General features: G+C 42.8%; 1 protein-coding gene across 1 annotated transcript; it reads right to left on the reverse strand.

Moving 5' to 3' along the window:
- Positions 1-379: 379 nt before the first annotated feature.
- Positions 380-22,340, reverse strand: FRZB (frizzled related protein). The gene is made up of 6 exons (XM_058809543.1): positions 21,887-22,340; positions 12,735-12,776; positions 7,692-7,757; positions 5,228-5,432; positions 4,989-5,052; positions 380-1,370 (listed from the first exon to the last, which is right to left on the reverse strand). Exons 1-6 carry the CDS (start codon positions 22,338-22,340, stop codon positions 1,263-1,265), a joined length of 939 nt encoding a protein of 312 aa, XP_058665526.1. The 3' UTR covers positions 380-1,262.
- Positions 22,341-27,405: the final 5,065 nt, after the last annotated feature.

The raw sequence follows: 27,405 nt of genomic DNA on the forward strand, positions 1-27,405 counted from the left end.
CTTAAAACATCATTATTATAGTATTCCCAAATACTTCAGTCCTATTTATCACCATCATATCTTCAAGCCACCCAACAACTCAACACGATTTTCTTATGAAAGTCAGCCTAGTGTACTAAAGACACAACAGCCATTTTCTCTTTTTCAGTAGAGCTGGTTCCCCTCTGCAGACTATGCCAAAGAGGATTGTTCTTTGATGTACCCCTTTTTGATTTCTTTTAAGCATGGGAGAGTAGAAAAACAAAGATAATTTCCAATATGTTGGCACCATCTGCAAAGAATTCTATTAAAGCACAAAAATTAAGGTTTTTTTTTTTGTTTGTTTGTTTTTATATTTTCAAGGGTAGTATTAGCAATATGATGTCAGGTAAGGTCTGTGGTTGGCAACTACAATTCTTTTATTGGACATATGTTACTGAGCATTGAACACTTGTTTATGTAGGCACGGATTTAAGAAAAACACCACAAAATCAAAAGGCTAAACTGCAGACCTGAACTGAGAAACAGGCCTGGTGAGTCTGTCTACTCCTATAACTCAGCTGAGAAAAGGGGAAAAACTGCCATTATAAGAGAAGAAGCATAAATTTAGTTATAAATTATGGTTACAGAACTAGATAATATTTCCTTCAAGGTCCAAAGCACTGGAAAACCCAGGTTCCCTGTGTACATGCACAGGGAAATATTTAGAGTTTGCCTTATGCAAGTGGTTTATCTGTAAGAAAACTTAATAAAGCTGTACTGATTCAAACAGTTCTTTTAGCAAAAAAAAAAATTTATGTAATTCAGAATTATATTTCAGAATAAAAAATTATACATTTAAATGCAGATGATAACCTACCCAAAAGAGAACAAGTTTCAGCAAACAGTGACCAAGAAAGAATGAACAGGGAAAGCCCATGTGAGCCATGACTTTAAGCAATGGTTTTTGCCAGATTTCATTCCTACTTGCATGAGAATTTTCTCCCAGAGAAGATTTAGGAGATAAAAAGGTAAATTGAACATTGTCTTTCTTCATCTCATAAGGGCAGTTTTCTACAGTTCTTAGCAACAGAAAAAACCAAAAAATATACATTTCCAGAACTTGCACATATCCAAAAAGAAAAAGGTGGAGAACAAAGAGGGAGAATAAAACCTAATAAAAGCTAGAACATGACTTTGTAGTAAACAATAGAATATAACGTGCAATAGTGCAATTTCTCCTTTGCTGCTCCAAGAGGAAGCCCCGGCAGACAGTCCCGTGCATCCGGCATCCCTCGGCGCTGTCACGCCCAGCTGCGAGCCTGCCGGGCCCCGCCGGGCTTCGGGGCCGCCGCGCTGGGGCCGGGCTCGGCCCGCGCCCTGCCCGCCTGCCGCAGCTTCTGGTCCCAGCGCTGCGGGGAAACAAACGGCGTTAGCACCGAGAGGCACGGGGTTACCTGAGAGATTGCAGAAATTACCTGAGAGACTGCACAGGGGTTACCTGAGAGATTGCAGAAATTACCTGAGAGATGGCACAGGGATTACCTGAGAGATTGCACAGGAATTACCTGAGGGATGGCACAGGGATTACCTGAGAGATTGCACAGGGGTTACCTGAGAGATGGCACAGGGGTTACCAGAGAGGCACAGGGATTAACAGAGAGATGGCACAGGGATTACCTCAGAGACAGCACAGGAATTACCTGAGGGATGGCACAGGGATTACCTGAGAGATTGCACAGGGGTTACCTGAGAGATGGCACAGGAGTTACCTGAGAGATTGCAGAAATTACCTGAGAGATGGCACAGGGATTACCTGAGAGATGGCACAGGGATTACCTGAGAGATGGCACAGGGGTTACCTGAGAGATTGCAGAAATTACCTGAGAGTTTAAAGGTATTACCAGAAAATTACAGGAATTACTAGAGAGATTACAGGAATTACCAGAGAGATTGCACAGGGATTACCTCAGAGACAGCACAGGGATTAACAGAGAGGCACAGGGATTACCTGAGAGATTGCATAGGAATTACCTGAGAGATGGCACAGGGGTTACCTGAGAGATGGCACAGGGGTTACCTGAGAGATTGCAGAAATTACCTGAGAGCTTAAAGGTATTACCAGAAAATTACAGGAATTACTAGAGAGATCACAGGAATTACCAGAGAGATTGCACAGGGATTACCTGAGAGGTCACAGGAATTAACAGAGATCTTGCAGGAATTACCAGAGAGCTCACAGAAATTAAGAATGTCAGAACCCAGGACATCCCTCTGGCTGTCCTGGATGGCTCAAACCCCTGCCAGGGGCCTCACAGACCTTGGCACAGAGCCCAAGACCCCTGTGCCTTTGATTATGACCCATGCAAAAAATTACCGACCTTTTATGAGGATTTACAAGTCACAAAAGTTTAAGTAGAATGACAGTTAGTTTGTCACAGGATGAAAAGTAGAATTTTGGGGTTTTTAGAATGGGGGCTCAGGGTCCCAAGATGGAAGAATTTGGGCGAATCTTGTCCTACTGTCTCCTTCTTCCTAGCCTCCATCTTTTGGGTGATGGTGGCACTTTTGGATTGGTTTCAGGTAGGAACACGCTGTCTAACACAGGTAATAGGTATTGGAAAATCATTGTAAATAAAGTACACGTAGTTTTTAGTATAAAAAGACAACACCGCCCTGAAGGTGGGCAGTGTGCCACTGACTGACCTGCTGAATGGACCTCAGCAGGCCAGGAAAAGAATGATATAGATAACAGCAAATAAACAACCTTGAAAACCAGAACAGAAGAATCCTGACTCCTTCTTCAGCTGCCAGGCTGGGAAAAGAGACTCTCTGACACATCTTGGGGTCAGCCAGAGACCATCGAGACCAGAGAGGCTACAGAAATTACCCGAGAGCTCACAGGAATTACCATTGTTACAGAAATTAGCAGAGAGGCTACAGTGTTGCTCTGTTCTTCTAAGCCTTCTGATGTTTATATTCTTGTAATGAACTTTCTCACACACTTTTCTGGAAATAATTGTTTTCTTACATTCTTTTCTGGAGGAGGAGAAATTTGATGGACTCTTGGTTTGTCCAGTGTCATTGGAGAGATGGCACTGTCATCCTTCAATCCACTGTCACTTTTGGAAATCTATAAATGCTGGAGTCAGAATTAAACTGCCCCTCTTTTACCTTAGAGATTGCAGTGTTGGCATCATTTTATTTTGTGTCCTAGAGTAACCCTACAGAAATTACCAGAGAGGCTACGGATCCACCTGTTCAAAAGTTTCACACAGAAAATGTGTTCACAAACAGCAGCAAAAGGTGCTATTGCTGTTTCCATCATGTCACCTGACCATGCTGGGCTTAAGGGTGCAATGAGAGCTCATTGAGAAAAGTCCCCATTTAAATGTTAAACATTTAAAAGTTCCCATTTAAACAGGGAAACTGTTTCCTGGCTTTCCTGCAGCTTCTGGGAATGAAGGGTCTGATCCAAGGCTTCAGCACAAGGGGGACTCACCTTCGAAATAATAAAACTTAAATGAAGCCACTCATGCATTTTTTGGGGGAAGCAGGAGGAAAAAAAGTTAAGGGGTTTTTGTTAATCAAAAAATATTTGTTTTTATTTTTGCAGGCAATAGAAATTACAGTTAAAACAACAACAATAAAAAGACATAATAAATGTAGTTTGCACAGCTGTTGATGCTCTTGGAAAGAAAATGATGATAAGAAGTGGGTGGTGATGTGGCAGGGTCCTCAACACCCCCAGGCCATGTGTGAGGGCAGAGGCGGTAAGTGAGAAAGTAAGTGTGTTCCCCAAAAAAATTCCAACAAATAATGTTATCATCCAAGAGCTGAAACTGAGCAGAAGTCAGCTCATGGCAGTAAAATGATATTTTCTCTGTGGCACTGGATTTCCCAGGGTTCTGCCAAATCAAACAACAACTTGAAATAAAATCCCTATATCTTTCACTCCTGTAATCTCCACTGATGGGAGAAATGTGCACAGAAAATCCTGCTTTTATAAACACAACAGTGTTTTCCTGCCAGTGACCCTTACACTGATGAAGAAAGTGCTGAGTGGAAGAGAAGACTGGTTTGCACAGGCAAAACCACTATGGCAAATGTACGGCTGAGAAATTGTGTCAAAATGAAAATATTCAGTGTAAAGTGACACTCCTGACAATGTCAAAACCACTGACACTTTGCAGTGCATCAGAACATAAAAAGGTATGTTGAATATATTAAATCTATTTCATAAAAAGGTAATCCTTCCAGAACCTGGAAGGCATTAGAAAACATTTAAGTCAGAAAAAATTAGAATATATTTTCATATAGAGAGCTGTAGTTGCTCAGCCTGGAGAAGGGTTCAGGGAGATCTTAGAGGACCTTCCAATACCTAAAGGGGCTACAACAGAGATGGAGAAGGACTTTTTACAAGAGCATTTAATGACAGGACAAGGGGCAATGGCTTTAAAGTGACAGAGATTAGATTAGATGAGATTACATTAGATTATATAAAATATAGGGAAGAAATTCTTGGCTGTGAGGGTGGGGAGGCCCTGGCAGAGGTTGCCCAGAGAAGCTGTGGCTGCCCCATCCCTGGAAGTGTCCAAGCCCAGGTTGGATGGGGCCTGGTACAACCTGGTCTAGTGGAAAGTGTCCCTGCCCATGACATGGTCTGAAAAACATTTGTAAACCCCCCTGGTCTGTTTGGTTTTTTTTAATTCATATCACAACCCCAACTAAGCAGGTGTTGTGGAACACACAGCTTGCTACAGAGTTAAAAGTCCCTGCTATTTGCTTTTTTGAGACATAGCTTTTGACTGCTGCTACAATGGGATACTTTGGGGTAATTCAATGTATCCCTTTAATTTACTCAGCATGCAGTTCCAAGTAATAAAGAAAATAACACACCAAGTTGGTTTTTGATACATGATATTGATTAACTGGAGGCAGCACACGAATTTTCTTCCCTTATTTTGCAAAGACAGGTAGATGTTTTATGGCACCCACAACATTTGACTTCTGGTGAGGTATTTTCTTACCTTTATTTTTTTACCAAGACGTTCCTTCCACTTCTCAGCTATGGAGCCTTCCACCAAGAGTAACCTACACAACAGAGACAAATCCATCAAGGGGCTATACAACCCAGCACACACAAAACTAAAATCTCTGTGCCTGTAGAGAGACTTGCCCTCCATGAAGACCAAGTTTTCCTTCCTTTTGGCTCTGACTTTCAGCTTTATGACAGGAGAACAGCTGAGGACAGCACAGGAGGAGTTACCTGGAGCGCTCCTCGTCCTCGTAGCCCATAATGATGTATTCCTCATTGGCACTGAGGGGTGGACACAGGCAGCCAGAATTCGTGTGCAGGTTTACAGTGTCCTTTGGGATGTTGACCAGGGAAGATTTCAGGATCTCCTTTACTTCCACTACTGCAGTGACATCGTGGCATTTAGTCTTCACCTCCTTCACTTTAGCGCGGATGACTGGGGAAAGCCACAAAGAGCATTGTTAGCAGCAGCAGAAAATGCAGGTCACTCCCCAGCTGCTCTTGGTGACCTCTGGCATTACTCTTTTGCATGGTCCCTCATCAGAAGTTAGCTGAACTCCTGCAATGTTTCTGCCTCCATCTCTTCACTACTTCACCCTCCACCAAGGAGGTGCAGGTAGCTCAGTGTGTCCCTTAATAATGGTCAGGAGCAGGACTTATGTACCAGTTGGATTTATGTCCTGCTTAAGTTGGGCTTTGACTTCCTTCCTTTTTTCTTCACCCTTTCCATGTTAAATATATTAAATCTATTTCTTGTGTGCTCTCCCTCTCCCTTGAGCTGTGACTGTTCCCTCTCTGACTACCTGCAGTACAGATGAGCAAACTTTATCACTCTGAACCTTACACAGAAAGGGAATGTGCATTAAAACTTCTCATATCACTACTCCTGCTGGATGACAGGCCCTTACCTTTTCTATTCTCTCCAGTGACCCAGCACTAATCTGCTCTGCTCTTTCTGAACTTCAAATGCTCCTGATCTTGACCCAATGACCTCTCTAATTGTTTCCTCTCTTGGCCTCTCTTTTTGCTTCAAGTTGCACAGGAGGAAAGGCTGCCTTTCAAAGGCAAAGATTTTCATTCTCTCAGGGTGACCAGTGAACTGATACCACATACAAATGCAAAGCCAACCCAGAGGGCGTGCTCTAGAGAATGCCACATCATTCAAAGAGTCCTTTTCCACACTATAAATGGGAGATAGCCCAAATTCCAAATGTCTCCTGTGTGAAAAAGGTAGTAGAGAAGAAAGAAAACCATGGACTTGCACATCTCCTCCCCATAACAGCCATTAACCAGCATGTCTTGCAGGCACATTAAATACAGTTGCCAATAAACACCAATTTGTGTATCTAGTATGAACAATTTACCCTAAGTGATTCCCTTTCTCAAAACCTTTTAAGATCTCAAAATAAAATATTATTTTAGTTTGGAGAATATTTCAAATGCCTTTTAAAACCCATTTAATTTGAAAAGCTTAAGAAAATGGACAGGAGCATGCCCAATGACTCTGCCATATGCAGTTTCTGATCAGAGAATAGTCACTCTAATTTTTTATAAACAAATTCACCAAAACAACATCAAATTGACTATTGACCAAGAAAGTGTTTGAATATAGCTGTAATTTTTTAGCTTTTAACAGCAAACTACTTTTAAAATAAGATTATCTGATTCTGGCTTTACAAATGTGCAATCCTAATAAGTATTATACAATTACTACAATTTAAATAAAGCCTTAATGCTGGCTGACCTTAAAGCTCTTCCCCTGATTAATGGGAAAAAAGGAAGTACTGCATATTGATAAAGCTTTATAAAATAAGTGCTTGTTACCCTTGTAAAATCATTGCTCAGGCCTGCAACTTTGGCTAAGTAGAAAAGGACTGTGGGAAAGTGACTGAGCTGAATTAGGGGTAGAAAAAGAAGTTATATAATCGTGATGTGCTCACATTGTGGTGTATGGTGGTTGGTTGGGTTATGGTGGTTATGGTTTAAAACTAATAAAGTTTTAACTCGAAGTTTGTAACTGATACAACTGATCCTGATACTTTAGGTTCATAACTGATAAAGTCTCAACTGTTTAAAAAGGCCTAGTTTTTGCAATAAGGAAGGGCCCAATGTTCAGTCCCTGTGATATGTATTCAGTGGTTTTACTGGCTTAATTTGCTTGAAACTGACAGTATGAAGAAAAACATGAGCCTGGAGCTATGATATGCCTGAAGAGCAGGCCATGTGCACTTTTACAGGTGTTACAGACAGCCTAACACAGCTGGCAAGATGCTCACTGCTGGCTTTGAGACACCAGAAGGAAAAGAACCTGTCAGATCTCATGGAGAGCTAGTGGGCATGAGAGCTGCTACAAACATCCCCTTCTGCAAAAGCTGAGGGTACTGGCAATCACAGAGGCAGCTCAGGCACAGCAGCCCACAGTGCCATTTCTGTTGCATCACTGTTCACACCTGACAAGTACACAAACCCCAAATGCCTGCACTAAAACTGAAATAACAAAGATACCCTTGTACTAACGTATCAAGCTAATCCCCTCCATCCTAATTTGGAAACATTTCAGGCTATACTTTCCACCTGCAATAAGCTATATTGGGTTACCAGCAGTAACAGTGAAGTTTTTAGGCTTTTTAAATGAGAAGTTGCCCCTTGCTGCAGGTTTAGAAGGGCTGGGAGCTGGCAGTGCAGCTGCTCTCACCATAGTTGTAGTTGTTCCGCAGGTAGGTCTTCTGGGTAGCTTTCACTGGCTTGCACTTGCAGCGCTCTACAGAAACAAAAAGCTTTGTTTAGAAAGAAAAAAACATGTATTCAGTGACAATCTTCCCAAAACCTGGAGCTCACACAGTGTGGGAGTTGGATTAATAGAAAATAAATCCAAGAAATAAATTTGATGGTTTTGCTCATTGACCGCCGCATACACTGAAGTACACAAGATACTATTCTTAACATTATTATTATAATAATTAATGAACATAGATTTATCTTGTATCTTTACCTTTTTTCGATAAGGTGTAAAACTTGATCTTTTAAACAAGTCATCCAACTATGATCTATCACCTGTTTTAATTTGATCTGTTAAATCTTGTTAAGCCAAGAAACACTTATAGTGTATTGTAATTAGGAAATAGTTGGCTTCTGATTAGACCCAGGTAAAATAAAATAGACTAAATTGCAAGACAAGAACACAGCCTCACATTTCCTTCAGTTTTAAGGCAGTATTGGCTTATTTTATGAATTTTAGAATGTATTTTGTTAGTCTAGTTCTATCTCTAAATTACTGACATACCCATGTTCTTATTGAAGAACATCCTAGTCACCCTCATGCTTTTTAAATTTACATTTAAAAGAAGTGTACAAAATGCTGCATTATTCCTAATTACTATTTAGAGATACAGAAACTAACACTAAAGATTGGGATGGTGTGAATTATAACACCTTGTATTGTCTCACCCTACTCATGGGACTGAAAATGGAATAAAAGTTTTTAAAACACCTCTCAGTTACCCCATCTCTAAGTCAGAAAAGGGTTAAATCAAAAAACACCTAACAAAAATTTCACTGAACTGACTTGCTTATTACAGTGAAACACTAAAAAACAACAGGGCATTCCTGGCCTGTTCTGCTGGGAGATGAGGAACTGCCCATGAGACCTTAAATATTTTTTAGGAGAACAACCTGACATACTGAAATTAAAAAAATAAAAACCAAAAACAAACCAAAGCACAACAACAAAGACACACAGACTTTGAGACAGGAGTGACAAAATCATGATTTTAAGCCAATTCAATGTTCAATTCTGAGCTCACAGGTGCTGTAATTCCATCCTTGCAATGCTGCACTCTCTTCTGTGCTACACTTAAGGAATGCCCTCCTTTCTGTTCCTTTTATCATACAGACCATAACAGAGACACAGAAAGAAAATACCATGGCAGTGCATGACTGAACATTTTTTTGAGTATTATCAGGTCAGTATCTCAGGTCAGTTTAGCAAACTGGGATATTCTGGCCAGCAGGCATTCATTGAATATTTGGCATTGGAGGGGACCTTTAAAGGCCACCTAGTCCAACCCCCTGGCAAATAAGCAGGGACATCTTCAGCTGGACCAGGTTGCTGAGAGGTCCATCCAATCCACCATGAGCAATGGTGTAAATTTTACACAATTTTATTATGACCAGAAGCCCAAATTTAATGAAAATAGAGAATTTCTTAGCCCTTGTGGCCAGAAGGACAGCCTTCAAAAAAACAAAACAAATGAGCACTGTCAGAGCAGCATTTCCAAAGGTGCAGATGCCAGACAGCTGGGAACTCTAAGAGAGGTAAAAACATTTTCATTAGTGCCCAGGGAATGCCAATGCAGAAGCTCCAGAGCCACAGTGGTGTTCATAAACACCACTGGTATTTCAGGGCTGGTTGTTCTACTGCAAATATTTACTTTTTATTTTACACCAGTCTAAGTGTGGTTTGGTGGAGTAATTTAAAACAGCAGATCCCAGTATTACATGTGCATGTGCGTATATTTTGACATTTGATTTGGCATAAATGGAAATAGATTTAATGTAGTTTATTTCTATGCACCATCATTCTAAATATCAATGCATATAAGCTAGTGATTTAGTTAAATCTAACATGAAGAGTCTGAAAAAGAACTTTTATTTGATTATATAGGATTTCTGCATATTAAAAAAAAATTAAATTGATGGAATCATTATTTTCTATTGGAAGAATTTTTGTAGTTGAAAATACAAAAAAAAAATACAGGAAAGAGGAAAACATTTCAAAAGAAAAATATATTATTTCCTTGAATTTCAAACACATCCTCAGGAATCTATATATAGAGCCCTACAGACTTTAACTTCCCTATGTGTTTGTGTTAAAACAACAAAAGCAGAGAAGGGAAGTGATTTTTGCCTTCCCTTCTGCCTTTGTGAGCTCATGGATACTGCAGGCCAAATGACAGCTGCCTTGGAGCAGAGAATAAAAGATGTGCTCCTGTGACCCACACTCACACAAGCACTTTAGCACTCAAGTCCAGCAAGTGGCACACTGTAATGTTCTCCTGCTCTACAGAACTTTGCACTGTGTCCCAGGTAAAATAAAATAGGCTAAATTGCAAGACAAGAACACAGCCTCACATTTCCTTCAGTTTTAAGGCAGTATTACTTTATTAATTTTAGAATATATTTTGTTAGTCTATTTCTAAATTATTGGCATGCCTATATTCTTATTGAAGAACATCCTAGTCATCCTCATGCTTTTTAAATTTACATTTAAAAGAACCATACAAAATGCTGCATTAATCCTAATCACTATTTAGAGATACAGAAACTAACACAAAAGTCATTTGCCAAGGTCAGTTACAAAGTTAGAGCCAGATCCAACTCCTCTCTCCCAGCTCCTGGTACAGTGATTTTCCAAGGAAGGCAAATGCTGACCTTCCCCCAGGGAGTGGAAACACCCACAAAAGGTGGCTATAAAAAGGTACTGCATCACCTGATGCTGAGGGAAAATCCCATCTTACCCGACAGCCTCCTCAGATGCTGCCAGGATTAGCAGAAGAGCTCTGACACTACAACAATGGCATGTCCCCAGCACAGAGACAGCAGCAGAGGCTCCCACTGGCTTTGGCTGAGATCACAGCCAGCCATTAAATCTTCTTTTCAAATAAATACAGGACTACAAACTGCTCAAAGTCCCTGTATTTGAAAACTTCACTCTGTCAATGCCAAAAGACATGGAGAGAACGGCTTTCCCCATGGATTGCTACCAAGAAACATTTGTGTTGTCTTAAATATATGCGAATGATGGAAAACCTGGCTGTAATCCTGACCTGTAAAGGCACTCAAACCTGGCAAACACCTCCCAGGTCAACAAAGGATATAAAATAAACACTCTAGAACATTTTCTAAGAGACTTGAGGAGCATGTGATGAAGCAGAAAATCATGTACTTTACTGCCAACAGAGGTAAAAAAGGTCTCCCAAAAAACCCTCATGCAGACTGAGAGGGAAGGTTTTGCCAGCAGACACTGACAGGGAAAAAAGGTGTCTCAAATAGGGATAAGCCATGAGTACTGCTCCCTGTGACCATGCACAGCAGCACAAGCAATAAGATGCAGAAACCACAAAGCTGAGAATGGGATTTTTTAAAAAAAATGTATCAATTTGCTACTTGCAAACAAACAAACAAAACTGCTCTAAATTTACTTTACTGAACACATAAACAAAGCCATTTTGAGACATGGCCTTTTAGGTGGTCCAACTGTGTTTGTCAGTTCAGACAGATGTAGCACACTGAACTAGAAATCATGTTTGAACAGTAAAAGCAGATATTGCAGCAGCAATTTTTCTGTGCATCCTTAGTCTATTTTCTAGATGGGATTTTTTTAGGTCTGCTTTTGCTTTCAGCCATCAAAAAGCATCACAACAGGAACAATGTGACTGAAACTTTACTCTTCCACTGCAGGGTCACTCACTGGACTTACATGCCTATGGACAGGCAGCAGTAAAGATATGCCTCATAGTTTGGATTTAAGGTGACAATGAGAGCACACAGCTTTGCTTCATGCTCAGAGTGAAGCTTGTATGCTCTCTGTACAGTCCACATGGTGCATGAAATCCCAGCTTTCTCAATGCCACACAACTGAAAATGGCTTCAAACTAAGAAGATACTAACATTAGTAACAAATATCTTTAGCAAGTCCTCCAGACATGATCCCATGCTCAAGACAATTTAAAGCAAAGCCTGTTAAGGCGTTTGCTGTTATGAGGTTTTTTAACTGTACCTGGGCTTCTAGAGGGTATGCACTGTGATTTAAAGAACATTTTGCACAAATATAGCTGCTTTCACATTGGGACCTACTGACTAAAATCTTAAACTGTATTATATACAGTTTATTGTATTATATACAGTTTATTATTACAGTATATTGGGCATTACTAATATATTTTTGCAATTTGGTCACAGAGCTTAATGCTGAAATTATATCTATAGGTACCTAATGTTAGGTTCAACACCTTTTAGGTCAACATCAGTGCACACTGTAGCTCATCAGCACCTCTGCAGAAGGAAAGACATGGAGGTCAGTACTACAGCTTCCAAGTCTCAATTTATTGACACAGATCTAAGAGGATGGAGTCATAATAAAATACAAGAAAATCTACAGTCATTGGCTTGCATGGGCAAAAGATTCACATTCCTATAATTATTATTAGCCACCATCCTGGGCTTTGCTTCCTTGCATTGGCAAGTAGTGATAATGCTCAAGGGTTTTTATTCAGTTCCAGCAAAACCAAAACAGCAATAAAAAGCAACAGGGAACTTGCTGGAATAAAACCAGCCTCAGAAGGTGCCACCCTCAACCTCCTCAGGCTAAAGGGAGCACTGCCATTATCTACAAACAGTACTGAATTTAATTTGAAAACTTTAAGGTCAAAATGAACCATTATCTTCACTGGTTTTGCCCAGGGAAAAATCAATTTAACGATTACTCTCTCTGTTCAAGACAAAACTTTTAATAAAATCAGCACAGCCCTCCTGCTTTGATGCACATTTTGAGGCTGACCAACCCCCAAATCCCACCTGCCCATGGAATGCAAACGCAAAATCTGCAGTATTCTCAATCAAGACTAAGTATTTATCACTTAGTACCTCTCTTAATTAAATATTTAAAGGATTTGAAAGTCTACAGCTTATTATACAATTTTATAAAAATTATTATACAGTTTTATAAAAGTGTACTTACCAACGCCTCTACAGTTGCCGTTATTAGAATCCATAGGGAAATCTGCCATGGATTTGTAAAATATGTAAAAAAAAGTTAGTATTTTTAATATTGGATTATTTCACTACACATTCATGACTATGTTTTCTCTTTCTGTAATATTTAGTACGTGGAAACTTAATAACTTCACTAATAAACAGTTTGCAATATTCTAGAGGTCACTCCAGTAAAGTTGACACAATGTCTTACCCATATTTCACCTGAATCCAGCATATCATGTTAAAGGCTGAAGCAGACTAAATATCCCATTTCCATTGCTACAGACTGGCAGGTTTCAGACAAGGGTTGACATTTATGCCATGAATTTTGATCACCTACAGAAAACATGTGTTGTGTTTGCATTTAATTAGATGATGAAGGAGAAATTACTTTGGGGGATTTTTTTGGTTACTGAGGAAATCAAATCAACCAACCACAATCACACTGTTGAAGCAAATGCCAAAATAAATGTTTCAGACCTTCCCCTCAGTTTAAAAACACACAGATTACTCTGAAGGACAGATAAGGAACAGAAGTTTAAACAGGCACTCTGCCCAAAGAAATGCTTTCAGACACATTCATAAGTGGACTGTGTCCCAGATTAAAATTCATCATTTCAAACCTATTTATTAAATCACACTATTTAATGGGTTTATACATATATTTAATCATGAAAAACAAGTATGTTCATGCATATAACCTTCAATGAGCCAAGGACAAAATAAATGCAAGAGGAATAAGAACTGGGAGAGATGCAGGACACTTCATTAGAATGGCACATAAAATGGAAAAACAAATGAGTTTTCAAAGAAAAAACCCTTCTGTAATTTTGCACATTTATTCATTTATGCTGTTCTTCCAATTCTGGAATCTGGTATCCTACAATCAACTTTCTTAGATTCTTACATAATCATGGAGGCAATCCTGCTGCCTTGCAGTGTAGAATAAATGTGATAAAACTCCTGTCTTGCAGCCTGAGCTGTAAGGTTTTGGCTGTAAGACAGCCCAGGACACTCCTGATACTCAGCACTCATGATGACTTCAGATGTGTGGATTAAATTATAAGGGCCAAGTATATATACATATATGTATATATTTATATATTTTATATTTATATAATCACAAATTCTGTAATACCCATTTACAAGAAAAATAATATGACTTAGCTAACCTTCTAATTTTGCCATCCTTGTTAAAATAAAAAATTAAATCTACACTTAATGAATACTTATACTACTCAAAGCAACATGAAACTTCATTTACATAAATGAGGATGGAGCTAAATCACAGTCAGGGCAAGAGTAAAGCTGAAAAACAACTAATTCTCTTACGTAATAATTAACTTTAAAAAAATTTGAGACTTCAGGAATAATTATTCTAACCAACGCAAAGAGTATACAAAACAGCATAGGAAGATTGAATAGATGCTCTTTTATATTCAATATCCTGTTGCTAATAAAACATCAGATCCATTTTCTTGCAAAGAAAGTCCCAAACTACCACAGGATCTTTGTTTATGGAGGAAAAAACAAACAAACATCTTTAGGAGTCAATCTGATCTTTGCAATCAGGTACTTCCACAGAACATTTTAATCTTCACCATGCTGCCTTTTAACAAGTCAAACTATCCAAGCTGATTCTTTCTTTCATGTTTGATTTTGATTATTCACCTGAGTTATTCTCAATGCATTAAGAACGCATTTTATATTGCATCAAATGCACTCTGGCGTTCCAGAATGTGATGGAAGAGGAATTGAAATGGTTTCCCTCTTGCAAATGGCAAACAAAAGGACAACCACATTTCCCATTCTTCCCCTCCTTGGCCAATTATTTGTTGTCTTGTTCATTCAGCCAAGTTGTAGCTTTAAATCTACAATTCCTTCTGATGTGGTAAAAGCATAGAGAGAGGTCTATGGTCTGATAATCCTCCCATCTGCTCCAAGTACAGACAAAACACCTGCAGAACCCTCCAGCCACAGAGAGGTGGCCATACAAACCTTTCTGTGTACCTAGGGCTGGCCTCAGATGTTTCCCCACTCTGGGCACCCAAAACCCCTGCAGAGAAAGCTCTCAGGATTCCCTGCCCTGCAGAGAAAGCTCTCAGGATTCCCTGCCCTGCAGAGAAAGCTCTCAGGATTCCCTGCCCTGCAGAGAAAACTCTCAGGATTCCCTGCCCTGCAGAGAAAGCTCTCAGGATTCACTGCCCTGCAGAGAAAGCTCTCAGGATTCCCTGCCCTGCAGAGAAAACTCTCAGGATTCCCTGCCCTGCAGAGAAAGCTCTCAGGATTCACTGCCCTGCAGAGAAAGCTCTCAGGATTCCCTGCCCTGCAGAGAAAACTCTCAGGATTCCCTGCCCTGCAGAGAAAGCTCTCAGGATTCACTGCCCTGCAGAGAAAGCTCTCAGGATTCACTGCCCTGCAGAGAAAGCTCTCGGGATTCCCTGCCCCTCTCACTTAGCTGCCTTGGCCACCTTCTCAGGTCTTCTCAAAAGCTATCTGCAAATGACCAAGCCAACTCCTCTGGTTTTTCATGTGACCCAGCAAGCAAAAATTCTTACCAAAATAGGTATTTCAGGGATACTTTGTTCATGCCTTCAAAGCACATTGCCCATTGTATCAAAATTGTTACTGGGGACAGAAAAAAAATCACAGAGAAGACAAGAGAAGTATCACATGAAATGCTTACCATCTCCCATCCACAGAAGGAAAAAGAAGCTCTGAAGTGCACAGTGTCTACCTAAACTAAGGATGAATCCAAACAGACATGACTTTGTGGTGCTTGAGCAAACCTAGTCCAATCCACATTCAAATTGCACCTCAAAATAAACCAGAGCGCAGTAAAGGGTTCACAGCCTTCCCTGGCCCACGTGGAGTACAATGCCCACAAGTATTGGCTGAGGAACTTCCCTTGGAGCTCACACCAACACAGGACAACCAGTGAGCACTTGGTATGGGCAGTATAAACATGCAAACAAGCATGGAACTGACCTGCTTTACCAGATGTCCCCACACACTCTCAGGTACACAACTTATTTTTAACCAAATTACAGCACACCACAGCCTCGAGGCATCTGCTAACTCTGCACTGCCAGGTCACCTGTCCCACCCCAAACCAGAATTCCCAATGAATTAGCTCTGTGTGCAGCCAGAGGAATTCAGACACTGAGTGCAGAGCAGCCAGGAGTGGAAGTGCCTCCTGTTTGTGTGCCTGCACAAAGGCAGCAGGGCAGGGGTGAACAGGTACCCATACATCAGCTCATAGCTCATTTCTGGACTTGGGAGGGCTTGGGCCAGGCAAGGGTTGACCCTGCCTTGGTGTTTATCCTTTCCAATGCGCTCATGCCTATGCAGGGATGGCTGGTTTCTACAGATGGACAGGAGCATGGGCTTGGAGGCCTCTGCCACTCAGTGACACCTTTCTGGAAACCCTTCTCATTTCTCTGACCCTTTTCCCAGTTAAACTCTTACAGTCTGGTCCCTGCTTACCCACCAGACAGGAGACTGGAAGAGGGTCCAGGCCAGGCCTGCCATCAGCTACTGGTCAGGTCTCAGTGTGTGTGAGCACCCACCCAGCCCCTGTCCCCAGCAGCTGATAGACAGAGGCCTCTCTCCACCAAGCTGAAACCTTCAGCTGCAACACTGACAGAAGGAGGGGGAAAAAAAAGCTATTTAAAATCCCTCAAACAACTGACTTCCTATTGTTCCATGTCTCTTCATGGGCAAACCCTCTGCCAAGTTCTGTCTATGCAAAGCAATCTTTCCAAAATAAATACCTGCCAGTGATGGTTAGCTGGATCCCCAACGAGGGGAACACTATCCAAAAGTTTCCTATTAAATTTTGTTTAGGAGCAGGGGACAAATCCAAACTGTTTTTTCCAGTATGCCATCCTAATTAATTTCTTTTCAGATCGATTCTATATTTTAAAAAAAACCAAAACCAAACACTAACAAGGAGAGCTAAATGAAAGCCACTTACACAGTAAGTGTACAAAATAACAATGCCTGCAACCACAGATTTAGATGAGAGGTTTGGAACAGAGAAACAACCTGGCAATACCTAGTTTTGAGCAAACATTTTTCCTATACCACTATTTAAATAAATAAAAATGTTAAAAAGGCAGAGGAAGGCAAAAAAAACCATGATCCTGATTGACACTGTGATTAAAGAATATGGCCCAACTATTACTGAAGCCACTCCAGGCACTGTGCTCCAAAGAACTAAACCATAGCCAGTGGCTGCTGCTTGGGCTCCTTCTTCAGATTTAGATATCTAAAGCACTATTAATTAAGAAACCATTCCACAAAAAATGCATGAATTCATTGTCACTTCAGCTATTAATACAGAGAGGATCTTTGCTAATTTGGTTGCAGAAACATGCATGGAAAGCCAAATGATAGGAAAATTTATTCTAGTTAACATTTATTACAAAGAACTCTAACTCCAAGTTGTAGAGCAGGCAGCAACATGGCTGTTCCACGTAACATTTTATTCCTCACAACAAATCCCACCAGGTTTTGATGGCATTTAATGGCCCAGGTATTGATTAAATGCTTAGACAGTAAAATCCAGGGGACTCAGCCTACAAAGGCAGCTGAACTGCAGTGAGCACATAACACCATTGATGGTATCTTCATTAATGAGATTTAAAATCCCTTATTTACTTCTCCTGTCCTGATTCCGGCTTGAAGTTTGGAATAATTTTGTTATTTAACTGAGAAATGGGGCTGCTCTCATGTTTCAGGAAAAGACCTAAACAAATCCCAACCTTATAAAACAATAACCTGGGCACAACTGCTTGTCCTCAGCACAGTCTGTAACACTTCCCTGGCACTGTCATGCACATCAACTGCTCTAAGTACAGCTAGGCAAAGACTGAGTCAGAACAAACTTGACCTGGAGCTTGGAAAACACTGTTTTGGAAATTAAGGTAATAATAAATAAGAAACAAGCATGAGAAATGGCTTGTTCACTTGCCTTTTTAACCTTCAATGCCAAATTAACATACTGGGTTACTATGAACTCATCCAGACAGACATGGAGGACTTGGCCAACATGGAGAAATCGCGGGTTCACATATGATTTAAGAAATAGGTGTCCAGCATGTGAATAATGTACAATTTTCTTTAATGTTTAAGAGATAATATTTTAAAATAAAAAAATAAATTCAAGTTCTCCTTAGACATCTTATGATAGTTTGGGTGTTAACTACACATGGTTGATACCTTGTGATGTGGCTTCCCTTTTCTCCAACATCTTAGTAACAGGCCAACACCCCTTCAAGCTATGTTCTTATCTAAGTAAGATAAGGTGAGACAACCTGCCTGACAGATCTGACTTCCAATATACACAGAACCCATCACACTGCTCTAGTTTTGTTGCTAGTTCCCTCTTCAAAACAGGAATAAACATTTCACTTGAGACATAAACACTCTGCCAGGCAGTAGCAGCCAAGAACACATGTTGAAGATGCTTTTTTAGTCAGCATCCCCATGCCAACACTTGCCACTTATTACCTGCAAAACTAAAGACAAGGTCCTGCCTCTGAAATTCTAGATTTTATTCTAGAATTCTAGAGAGATAATTTTCTCTCTCAGCAGTTCCTGTGCTTCACAGACTTAAGGAAGTTTGACAGGGCCCTGAATGAGGAAAGCAGATAATGTGATAGATTGGAGGAAGAATAAGCAAATACATGTGAAGAATGAAATACATGGAGCAAGTGAACAGCACCTCCCAGAGATGTAACACAGCTGATACTAATGTCTGCACACAGAACCACTTTCTCCTCCAAAAAGCCCAGGACAGGGATGTGGGATAAATGCCATAGGAGACTTCAGACAGCATGCACTAATCTGACACCCAGGGTGTTAATGTATTGTCAGGATGCTCTTTCATCCTCCATGCTGGATGCTGATATGTTGGATCCTCCACAAAAAGCCAAATTATTCAGTATCACACCTCCAGAACACCCACACCATGCCTGCAGCATCCCTCTGCTTTCTGGCTGTAAAGGAACCCGGATGTTTCCCAAAGAGAATGAAAAATCAAGAAACATACACTTCCCACATGTTTTAAGTCAGTTTCTGTAACTTGAGGAACTTGAGACCTCCCAATCATACTCCCACTCAGGTTTTGGAGACCAGCACAAGCTCAGGGGGTGTGCACAGCTATTCCTCTAACTGAGCCCAAAACACAGCACTGCTGTCAGCTTTCTCCATCACAGACAAAGCAGCCCTTTGGTGCTGTGGCAGGAAGGGTCTGGATCTTCCTCAACACCTGGACTCAGATGAAGAGAGGTCCTAGAAGATGTCTGTGGTGGACTGTGCCTCAACAGCTGAAAGTGAACTTCTTACTGAGATTTATCATAGATTTTACCAACCACATACTTTGCAACACTCACAAATTACTGGGAATATAACTGATGGAAATTAGGCTTGTGAACCCAGTCCCTGCTCTGACAAGGACAAACACTGACTACATCATCCTTAAGGCGCTCTCATGGAAGGGACAAGACAAATGTTCTAATGTTCACCAGAACATTAGAACAATAATGCAGAAAAAATGCAGAAATATGCAGAAACTTCAAGAGGAAAGGAAACAGCAGAGTCCCGTTACAGGTAGCAAAAGAATGAAAGCAAAAACAAGATTTCACTTCTGAAGACTACAACAGCCACAAAACAATGGATTATATTTCTGCCCACTCTATTAGGTGCAGTACAGACAGCAGAAGGGGCTAGAATGCTTAGGAGATAAATTAAAGCAAATAAGAGCAGGGATTCTGCACACTACTCGTCAGGCAGTTGGTTATTTGCGTCTTCTACTGAGCTGCAATCCTTTATTTGGAGAATTGGATTTGAAAGTGTTCACCTTACCTCTTCCTAGAACAGGAATCATTCCCTCTGCTTTCTAAAAGAACAGTTTTATTCCCTCAAGAAGGATTCTTTCAGTCTGGTGCATAATGCATCTGTTCAAAATATTCAGCCCAGAAATGAGAATGTCATCAGGTTCTCATCCACTGAAAGAGAGTTTTCATGGATCTGGCCCTGGAATCCCTCAAAGAGGTTATTGTACTGCTGAGGTCCTCAGAAATAGGTAACTCGGGGGCGATTTCAGCCAAGCTTCCTCCCTCCAGATTTGAATGTGATTGCTTTCAAATCGCTGCAGACCTGCCAAACCTTGAGCCATTTTTAAGGTGGTTTTGAAAGCACCTCAATATTGCAGAAAAAGGTGCTTGGTGTTCAAAACCACATCTCTCCCCAAAACTACCCCAGCAGGACTGCAGGGCTCAGAGAGCAGCAGCTGATGACAAAAATAGATGATTACATTCATGGGCTGGGAAAAAAGTAGGAAAAGGCAAGAGGGAAGGCAAGGGAAGTTAGAAATAGCAGTAATAACTGGAGATATGAGAGTATGGAGGTTTCAGGAGGTGCAGAGGGTGAGAGAATAGAGTCAGAGATGGATTAGGGTTTGTCTGGTCTGTAAATAAATGGAGACAGAGAGAGCAGCTTACCTGGGAAGGCTGAGCTGGGGAGCACGGTCAGGAAACTGAAGCGTGAGATTTTGTTAGGAGAAGAAAACAGGAATTACAGCGTTTGGCATTACTGGCAGAGGGATACATAAAGCATTTAGTAGTGGGACAGAAGCACAGTAAAATACTGTGCTGAGCACAGCATGAAAAATCCCCCTTTCATTCCCAGGCCACTGCTGGAGGAAGAGAGAGAGGTGAGATCCACTGCGTGTCAGTGAGCTCCCAAAACCCAGCACTGCAGCTGTGGGCACTGAAGGAGACAGGTAGCAGCACAACAAGCTCCTGGGGTGCATGGATGCTGCTCTGACCCCCCTGGTCTGCTCTCCCACCCCAGTACTGCTCTCCCAGTACTCTGATGGAGAGGTCTGGCAGAGCAACCAGCACTGAAACTTTGCACCAGAGAAAATGGTAGCCTGGTCCCACCAGCAGCAAATGCTTTCCTGAAAATGCACAGGAACTGAAGTCACTTTGTAAAAGGTCAGAGCTCACTCGTGATAACCACCCACCAGCTTGCTTTAATTTCCTGTTCAATAGCCCCTTGTATTCAATATCTCTGTGGAGCTCAGCTCACCACGTTGGAGGGGTGTCCTGCCAACTCCTCCAGCCCAAAGGCAGCTGTGACAAGAGCAGGATCCCTGAGGCACAGCAGGTTTGCAGCATGGTCTGAGCAGTCAGCAGTCCTCACCTGACTGTGCAGAGATGCTCCTGCCTCAGACAGTGGTGCTGGATGATATCCAGCACCAGCCACCCTGTGGGATCACAGTGAGCTCAGCTGGTGAAACAGGATGCAGAGAGAAAGCTGAGCAGTTCCAGCAGCCCCTCTGAGGCCACAGTGGTCACACAGCATCAGGCTCGGGTGCAGGATGCAGCGCTTGGCTGGTTTCAGGGATGTTGGGAACAAACCACAAGGGAAGGCTGCATTTTGCTGCACTCCTCACCTGGCTGTTGTTCTAGAGCCCAGGGACCTGCTGGGGAACCTGTGCTGTAACTGTACCTTCGGTGCTAACCACTAAGATGAGCGTGTTTTCTCCCCTCCAGCTGTGCATGTGCCACCACTGGCAAAGAAGTAGCTGGGGAGTCCCCGGCCCCCCAGCTCCTGCCTGTGGCTCCTCTGGGCCCTGATATTTCCCAAAAATCTGTGGAGTGCTGGCATTGTGTGAGAAGGGAGCAACCTGTTTTGGGAAGGAGCGGCTGAAGAGGAGCAGAGAGGAGCAGGGGCAGAGGGGGAACCGGCAGCCGGGGGGCTGCCCCTCACTTGGGGGGCTGCCCCTCACTTGGGGGGCTCTTCATTCTGTGCCAGCAAGCGCTGCCGATGGATCTCCGGTAGAAGAGCGGTACGGAAACGTTTCCCGTTCGTGTGCAACGAGGGCTGCAACTCCCACACTCGGTGGCGGGGCTGTCACTTGTCACACACACTCTGCGCCCAACAGCAAAACTTTTCCAGCAGCGAGGCGGCTGCTAAAGGCAGAGAGGAGACAGCGAAAGAGCGGAGGGCAGAGCGGAGAGAATCCGAGTGAGCAGCCGGAGGGGAGGCAGGGCTCCCGGGCTGCCCTCCCCGCCCGCCCGCCGCCCATTGTCCCCGCGCCGGTGCCGGTCCCCGCGCACTCACCCGCGCCCTCGGCGGTGACGATGGCCTCGGGGGAGATGCAGACCCCGCGGTCGTACACGGGCAGCTCGTCGCAGGCCAGGCTGTCGGGCCAGGCGTGGCTGTAGCGGACCAGGACGGGCTCGCAGCCGGCGCGGGCGCGCTCGCAGACGGACTTGCAAGGCTTGATGGGCTCGTGCTGGAAGTCGATGGTGCAGATGGGCGCGTACATGGCGCACAGGAAGAACAGCAGGTCGGGGCTGCAGTTGGTGCCCAGCAGCCCCTCGAACTGCTCCATGGCCAGCACGGCGTTGGCCTGCGTGCTGTGGTGCAGGTGGTTCGGCATCTTGGTCATGTTCCAGGGCAGCGGCTTGCAGAGCGGGATGCGCACCGGCTCGCAGGCCGCCCCCCGGGCCGCGGGCGGCCGCCCCAGCAGCAGCAGCCCGGCCAGGGCCAGCAGCGGCAGCCCCCGCCTCATGCCGCCCGGCCCGACGGTAAGCGAGGGGCCGAGCGGGCGCGGCGCGGCGCGGGGGCGGCTCCGCCCGCCCTGGCCCGGCCCCGCGGGCGCGCACCGGGGCCCGCCCCTCCGCCCCGCAGCCCGGCCCCGAACAAAGGAGAGCGGCCCTGCGCTGGGGAGGGGGCTCGCCTGCTGGGAAGAACCCGACAGGAGACATTTCTCTCTCAAGAGAGAGCTTGAATTCTCCCCGAAGTAAAAGCCTTGCTGGGAGCCTGAACGTGATTTCAGACCCATCTCTCGGAGATATATTCTTATCTTATAACAAACACCTCTTTTTTTGTTTGTTTTTTTGCACACACTATGCTGGGTGCACTGCTTAAGCAGGAGGTGCACGCGAAAAGCGTGGCACATAGACATTGAGATGAGGGTTTTAGAGGAGAGTAATAATGTTGAGAGGCTTAAAAATGACAGAGATTCAGCTCAGAAGCTGGGGATGCTATCTTTACAGAAGGTTTAAAAAATTGAAGAGGCTGGATACTGTTTAAGATACCTCGCAAAACAGTGGTGCAGCAAAAGGAGTTCTGACTTGATCAGAAAAAACGTGCCCTCATATAATCGTAGAATCACAGAACAGTTTGAGTTGGAAAGGACCTTAAAGATAATCTAGTTCCAACCCCCTGCAGGGACAGGGACACCTTCCACTGGACCAGGTTGCACAGAGAACACAAGCTGACATTTATTAGCTGAATAAGTTCTTTCCAGTTATAAACATACGAGCAACTGGTCAATCACACATTTATTATTCCAGCTTCTGCCCCTAAATCAAACCTTTGAGTAGAAACACACCTACCACAAGCCAGTGCTCAGAAATCAGACCAAAAATGTGAACAAGCTGTGAAAGCAGCCATGGATACAGGCTCACAAACACAGGGTCTAAGCCTAGAAGGCTTTACTGAAGTTTTTCACTTTATGACTGCAGATGAAACCTTAATCCCTTTAACTCAGCTGCTGATGTCCTTGTTCCAGCAAAGGCACATGCCAAGCAAACAAGGAGTTGTGATGTGGCCAGTGGAGTACAGGTACCTTTTATTTGCCCACCACTGCAGGTGCTGATTTCAAAGACCCAAACCTTGTTCCCTGCACTCCTAGAAGAAAATTTGGGCCTCAAAGGGAGGCAGAAATGTTCACACACATGTGCATGTGACAGCCTTAGGAGGCATCACTCAGGCTACCCATGACCCTGTGCCTGCATCCAGGCTTGCCAAGTAGCCAAAGGAAAGGGAAAGGGCTTTACCTGTAAAGGGAAGCTTGCTCCTCTGCAGAGGGAATTAGAGAGAACTGGGTTTACTCATCCTCTTAGCTCTTCAAATTTAGTCATAGCAAAGCCTCAGGCCTGAGTTTTCCCTAGCAGTGTAAAAGAATACATGTTTAAAAACCATGTGGTGTAATAAAAACCTTACCCAGGTGGTGGGAACTGAATACACCTGACAGCAGTGAGTGTGAGAGCAGTGCATCCCCGAGAGTGAGTCCAGGGAAACAGGCCAGAGCAATGCAAAGCACCTATTGACATGAATTAACATATTTTTTACTTCACTATGAAATTGTCCCATCTTTGGGACTTTTTTCCAGATTGATAATTGATAATTGCATAAATTTTTCCTGTGTTTTGCAGGAAAAAGCATTGATAATAGTGAATATTCCTATGCCTGCAATAAGACTATGAAGTCCATAAGCTTAATTTTTTAGTCCCAAGTCTACAAGATTACATGAGATGACCTTGTATTTCTTTACTCAAAGAGTAAAATTACTGAAAATTCTTTCAGAACAGCAAATGCTGGCATCCCCATGAGATCACAAACATTAAAACACATTCCTATACAAAGTGGCTTCACATCTCCCAGTGCTGGTGTGAACATTGATACCTCCCATGCATTGAGCTGGCAGAGCACTGCCCACTTGCCCTGCTGGCAAGCTCCTGGTGCAGCTGGTGCCTGGGAGAGGATGGGCTGCTAGCAGGATGGGGGCTGCTGGCCTGCAGGGCTGTCTGCATTCATTACCTCTTCATGCTTCCACTATAAATCAGCTTAAACGAGGTGGTAAAAATCCACCTCTGGCTGGAACTAGGCAGTCTGATTACTGACCTGAAACATTGCTACTTTAACCAAACATTTACACCCCCTGTGTCTGCCAAGGTATTTTCTGTTATACAGAAGCACTATGGCCAGCCTTGACACCTTTTTTAACAGAGGAGGAGTCTAGTAAAACAGAAAAAGAGACAGTGAAGAGGAGGGCAGTGGTTTCATGCTATCAGAATGCAGCTACAGTGCTCTGCTCTGCAGGTAGAGTTACACTAGAAGGAAAACAAAATGGCTAGAGGAAAAGAGCAAGCTACCAACCTACCCTCTGTCTTCACATGCAGTTGCTGCACAACACCAGTGCTGCTAATTGGAACTATAATGTGTGTGCATACTGAAAATGGTGACTCAGGAGTGTGTATGTTAGCTGAGAAAGCATGTGCTGTGGTACCTGAAATTTTCCACCAGTCTCAAAATACAAAGTAGCTTTTACTCTGGGTGCTACCACAGTGCTGTCAGGAATTTCACCCCCTTCTCTTCCACCAATTCCTTACGATTTATGAAGAAAAAATCTCTTCCTACAGCTTCCATCAACAAGGGCAGCGCTAAAACTCTGAGGCTGGGTTGTGACAACAATCAAATTCCTTATCTTGGACAACTCCAAAAGGGTTTAGTCAAATTATGGTATCATCATTCTGTCAACTTGATGTCATGCATGACCAGTAAGAATTTCTTAATAAAAGTGTGCCCAGGCAGCAGCAGACTGAGATCAGCACTGCATACTTGTGAGTTTTGTGGTACACTTTGGGGGTTGGTACAAACCTATACATTTAAAGAATAATAATACAGCCCATAGTATCACACAAAGTCATTTCCTAGAATAAACAAGAACTCAGTGGGTTTGAGGCCTAGGGCAGGGATTTGCTTCTAGAGTAGCTCATACAAAAATTATAGAAAAACTTGTTGGTTGTTTTATTATTATTGTCATCATTACTGTTGTTATTATTATTCCCTACAAGTATCACAGTAACTTAAAATAGTGCATAGTGCCTGAGGTCCAACTTACTCATCCATAACCCCAAAAAAACCCAGCTTGGTTACCTTGGAGTGCCATGAGGATGGATTTCAGCAGGAGGTGGCAGGATAACCCTCACAGCTCTGGGAATGGCCAACCAACTTTATTTGGGGATACAGAAACAGAGCAGAATAAGGAGGGCTGCAGAGGAAATAAAAAGGGATTGTGGAGTTTTTTGTTTCACCTTTTCCCAAAAGGAAGCTAAGTAAGGAACTGCTTCCAGACACCTGGCATTAATTTATTTCTTTGTTATTTTTTCCTTTACGCAGTATCTATTCCCCCACCCCTTGTTTTTCTCTTGCAGGAGGCAGATAAACAGTAACAGGCTTAAGAAGCAAGAGCTGGCTTTCTGAGATGCTTTGATGTTCAGCTCCACTGTTAGAACTGTCCATCAGGAAAACTTCATGGCTTGAAATACAGAAATACATGTATTTCAAATCCAAGCTGGAACTATGCTACTGGAGAGAAATATAGAAATGCGACCTCATTGAAAAAATAAAACTGAAATCTGAAGCTTTCTTTGCAATAGTAAGAAACACAAAAGAGTAAGAAATACAGGTTTGGTCAAGATTAACCTGCTGCAGTCAAGGCAGTCCCAAGTGTATTTGTTGGTATCAGTTCTATCCTGAAGTGTTACAGTCTCCCTTTAGAGATAAGAAACATCCCCATACACACACCCCAGCATTTTACCTCTATAAGCAAGGGGTAAGCTTATAAGCTCATAGGTCAGAGGAGGCAGGGAGGGTGAAGGACCAGCTCAAAACATGTCCCACCTACTCTGGCTTGGGGCAGAGCTCAGCAGATCAACAAATCTGTGTTTACATTTCTAAGAGGAGAGATACTAAGTACTTACTGTGGATGCATTTAATTCCATAGTCTACAAGTGGCTGGGAAATGAGTATGTGTCTAAAACAAACCTGAAGTGACAGGAAAAAAGGAAATGGCTTCAAAATGAAAGAGAGCAGGTTTAGGCTGATATTAGAAGAAATTCTTGCCTGTGAGGGTGATGAGGCCCTGCACAGGTTGCCTAGAGAAGCTGTGGCTGCCCCATCCCTGGAAAGGTGCAAGGCCAGGTTGGAAGGGGCTTTGAGCAACCTGGAATAGTGGGAGGTGTCCCTGCCATGGCAGGTGGTGGAATGAGATTATATTTAAGGTCCCTTCCTACCCAAACCATTGTATGGTTCTATGAATTTCAGAGAGGAAAAATCAGAGATCAGGGAAAAAAAAGCAGAAGAAGGGTGTTGTTTTTCCTGGCCCTGAAGATGCAGAGGCCTGTGTGCAGGCACATTTGTATTTTAGATACCATAAACTTCATTAGCACTGGGAGGGAACAGCCTGCATTAGTCTGTAAGCTCTAGGTGACATTAAATAAGTCATCTCTCCACTCTGAGCTTGTATGTTCTGCCAGACCCCTCAGACCAGTGACCTGTGGCAGTGTTTACAGAAGATGCAAGCTCACTCTGTGCTTGGGGAGCTTCCATCATCCCTTGGGTCAGGCTGCCCAAGGACCCAGTGGGCTGCTGTTTGTAAACCAAGCCTTCTTTATGGTCTGGTCCTGCCCATTCCAGGTGGAAAAAACGTGCAGGTGTGACTGTACCTATTCAGGACATGCCCAAGAATAAAACTAGCTGAGAAAAATACTTCTTTAGAACAGGTTTTTGTTGTCCTCAATCTTTCTTTGGCAATCTCAGGATTACATGTGACTTAATTTGCTTACAAACACTGCCTTAGAAAAACAAACACTAAACCACAAACCAAAAACAACCATGCAACTCACTGAAAAATAAACCTTAAAATACTTCTTACATGCCTGTTACTAAAACCATAAAATCATTGACTTACAGAGTCATAAAAATGGGATTTATTGTATATTTCCTGTTTCAGCCAGGGTCTTGTTACAACTCCCTCAGGAAGATAAAACACAGGGGACTCTTAA

This window comes from Ammospiza caudacuta, chromosome 8 (assembly GCF_027887145.1).
Source record: "Ammospiza caudacuta isolate bAmmCau1 chromosome 8, bAmmCau1.pri, whole genome shotgun sequence".
Lineage (NCBI taxonomy): Eukaryota > Metazoa > Chordata > Aves > Passeriformes > Passerellidae > Ammospiza > Ammospiza caudacuta.

Bases quoted from the DNA above. Each gene is read 5' to 3' on its own strand.
- FRZB (XM_058809543.1), bottom strand. From the start codon at position 22,340: ATGAGGCGGGGGCTGCCGCTGCTGGCCCTGGCCGGGCTGCTGCTGCTG. The intron at 7,758-12,734 runs GTAAGTACACTT...TTGTTTCTGTAG, and splicing joins CGGCAACTGTAGAGGCGTTG to AGCGCTGCAAGTGCAAGCCA. The intron at 5,433-7,691 runs GTGAGAGCAGCT...GGCTTTCCCCAG, and splicing joins GCGGAACAACTACAACTATG to TCATCCGCGCTAAAGTGAAG.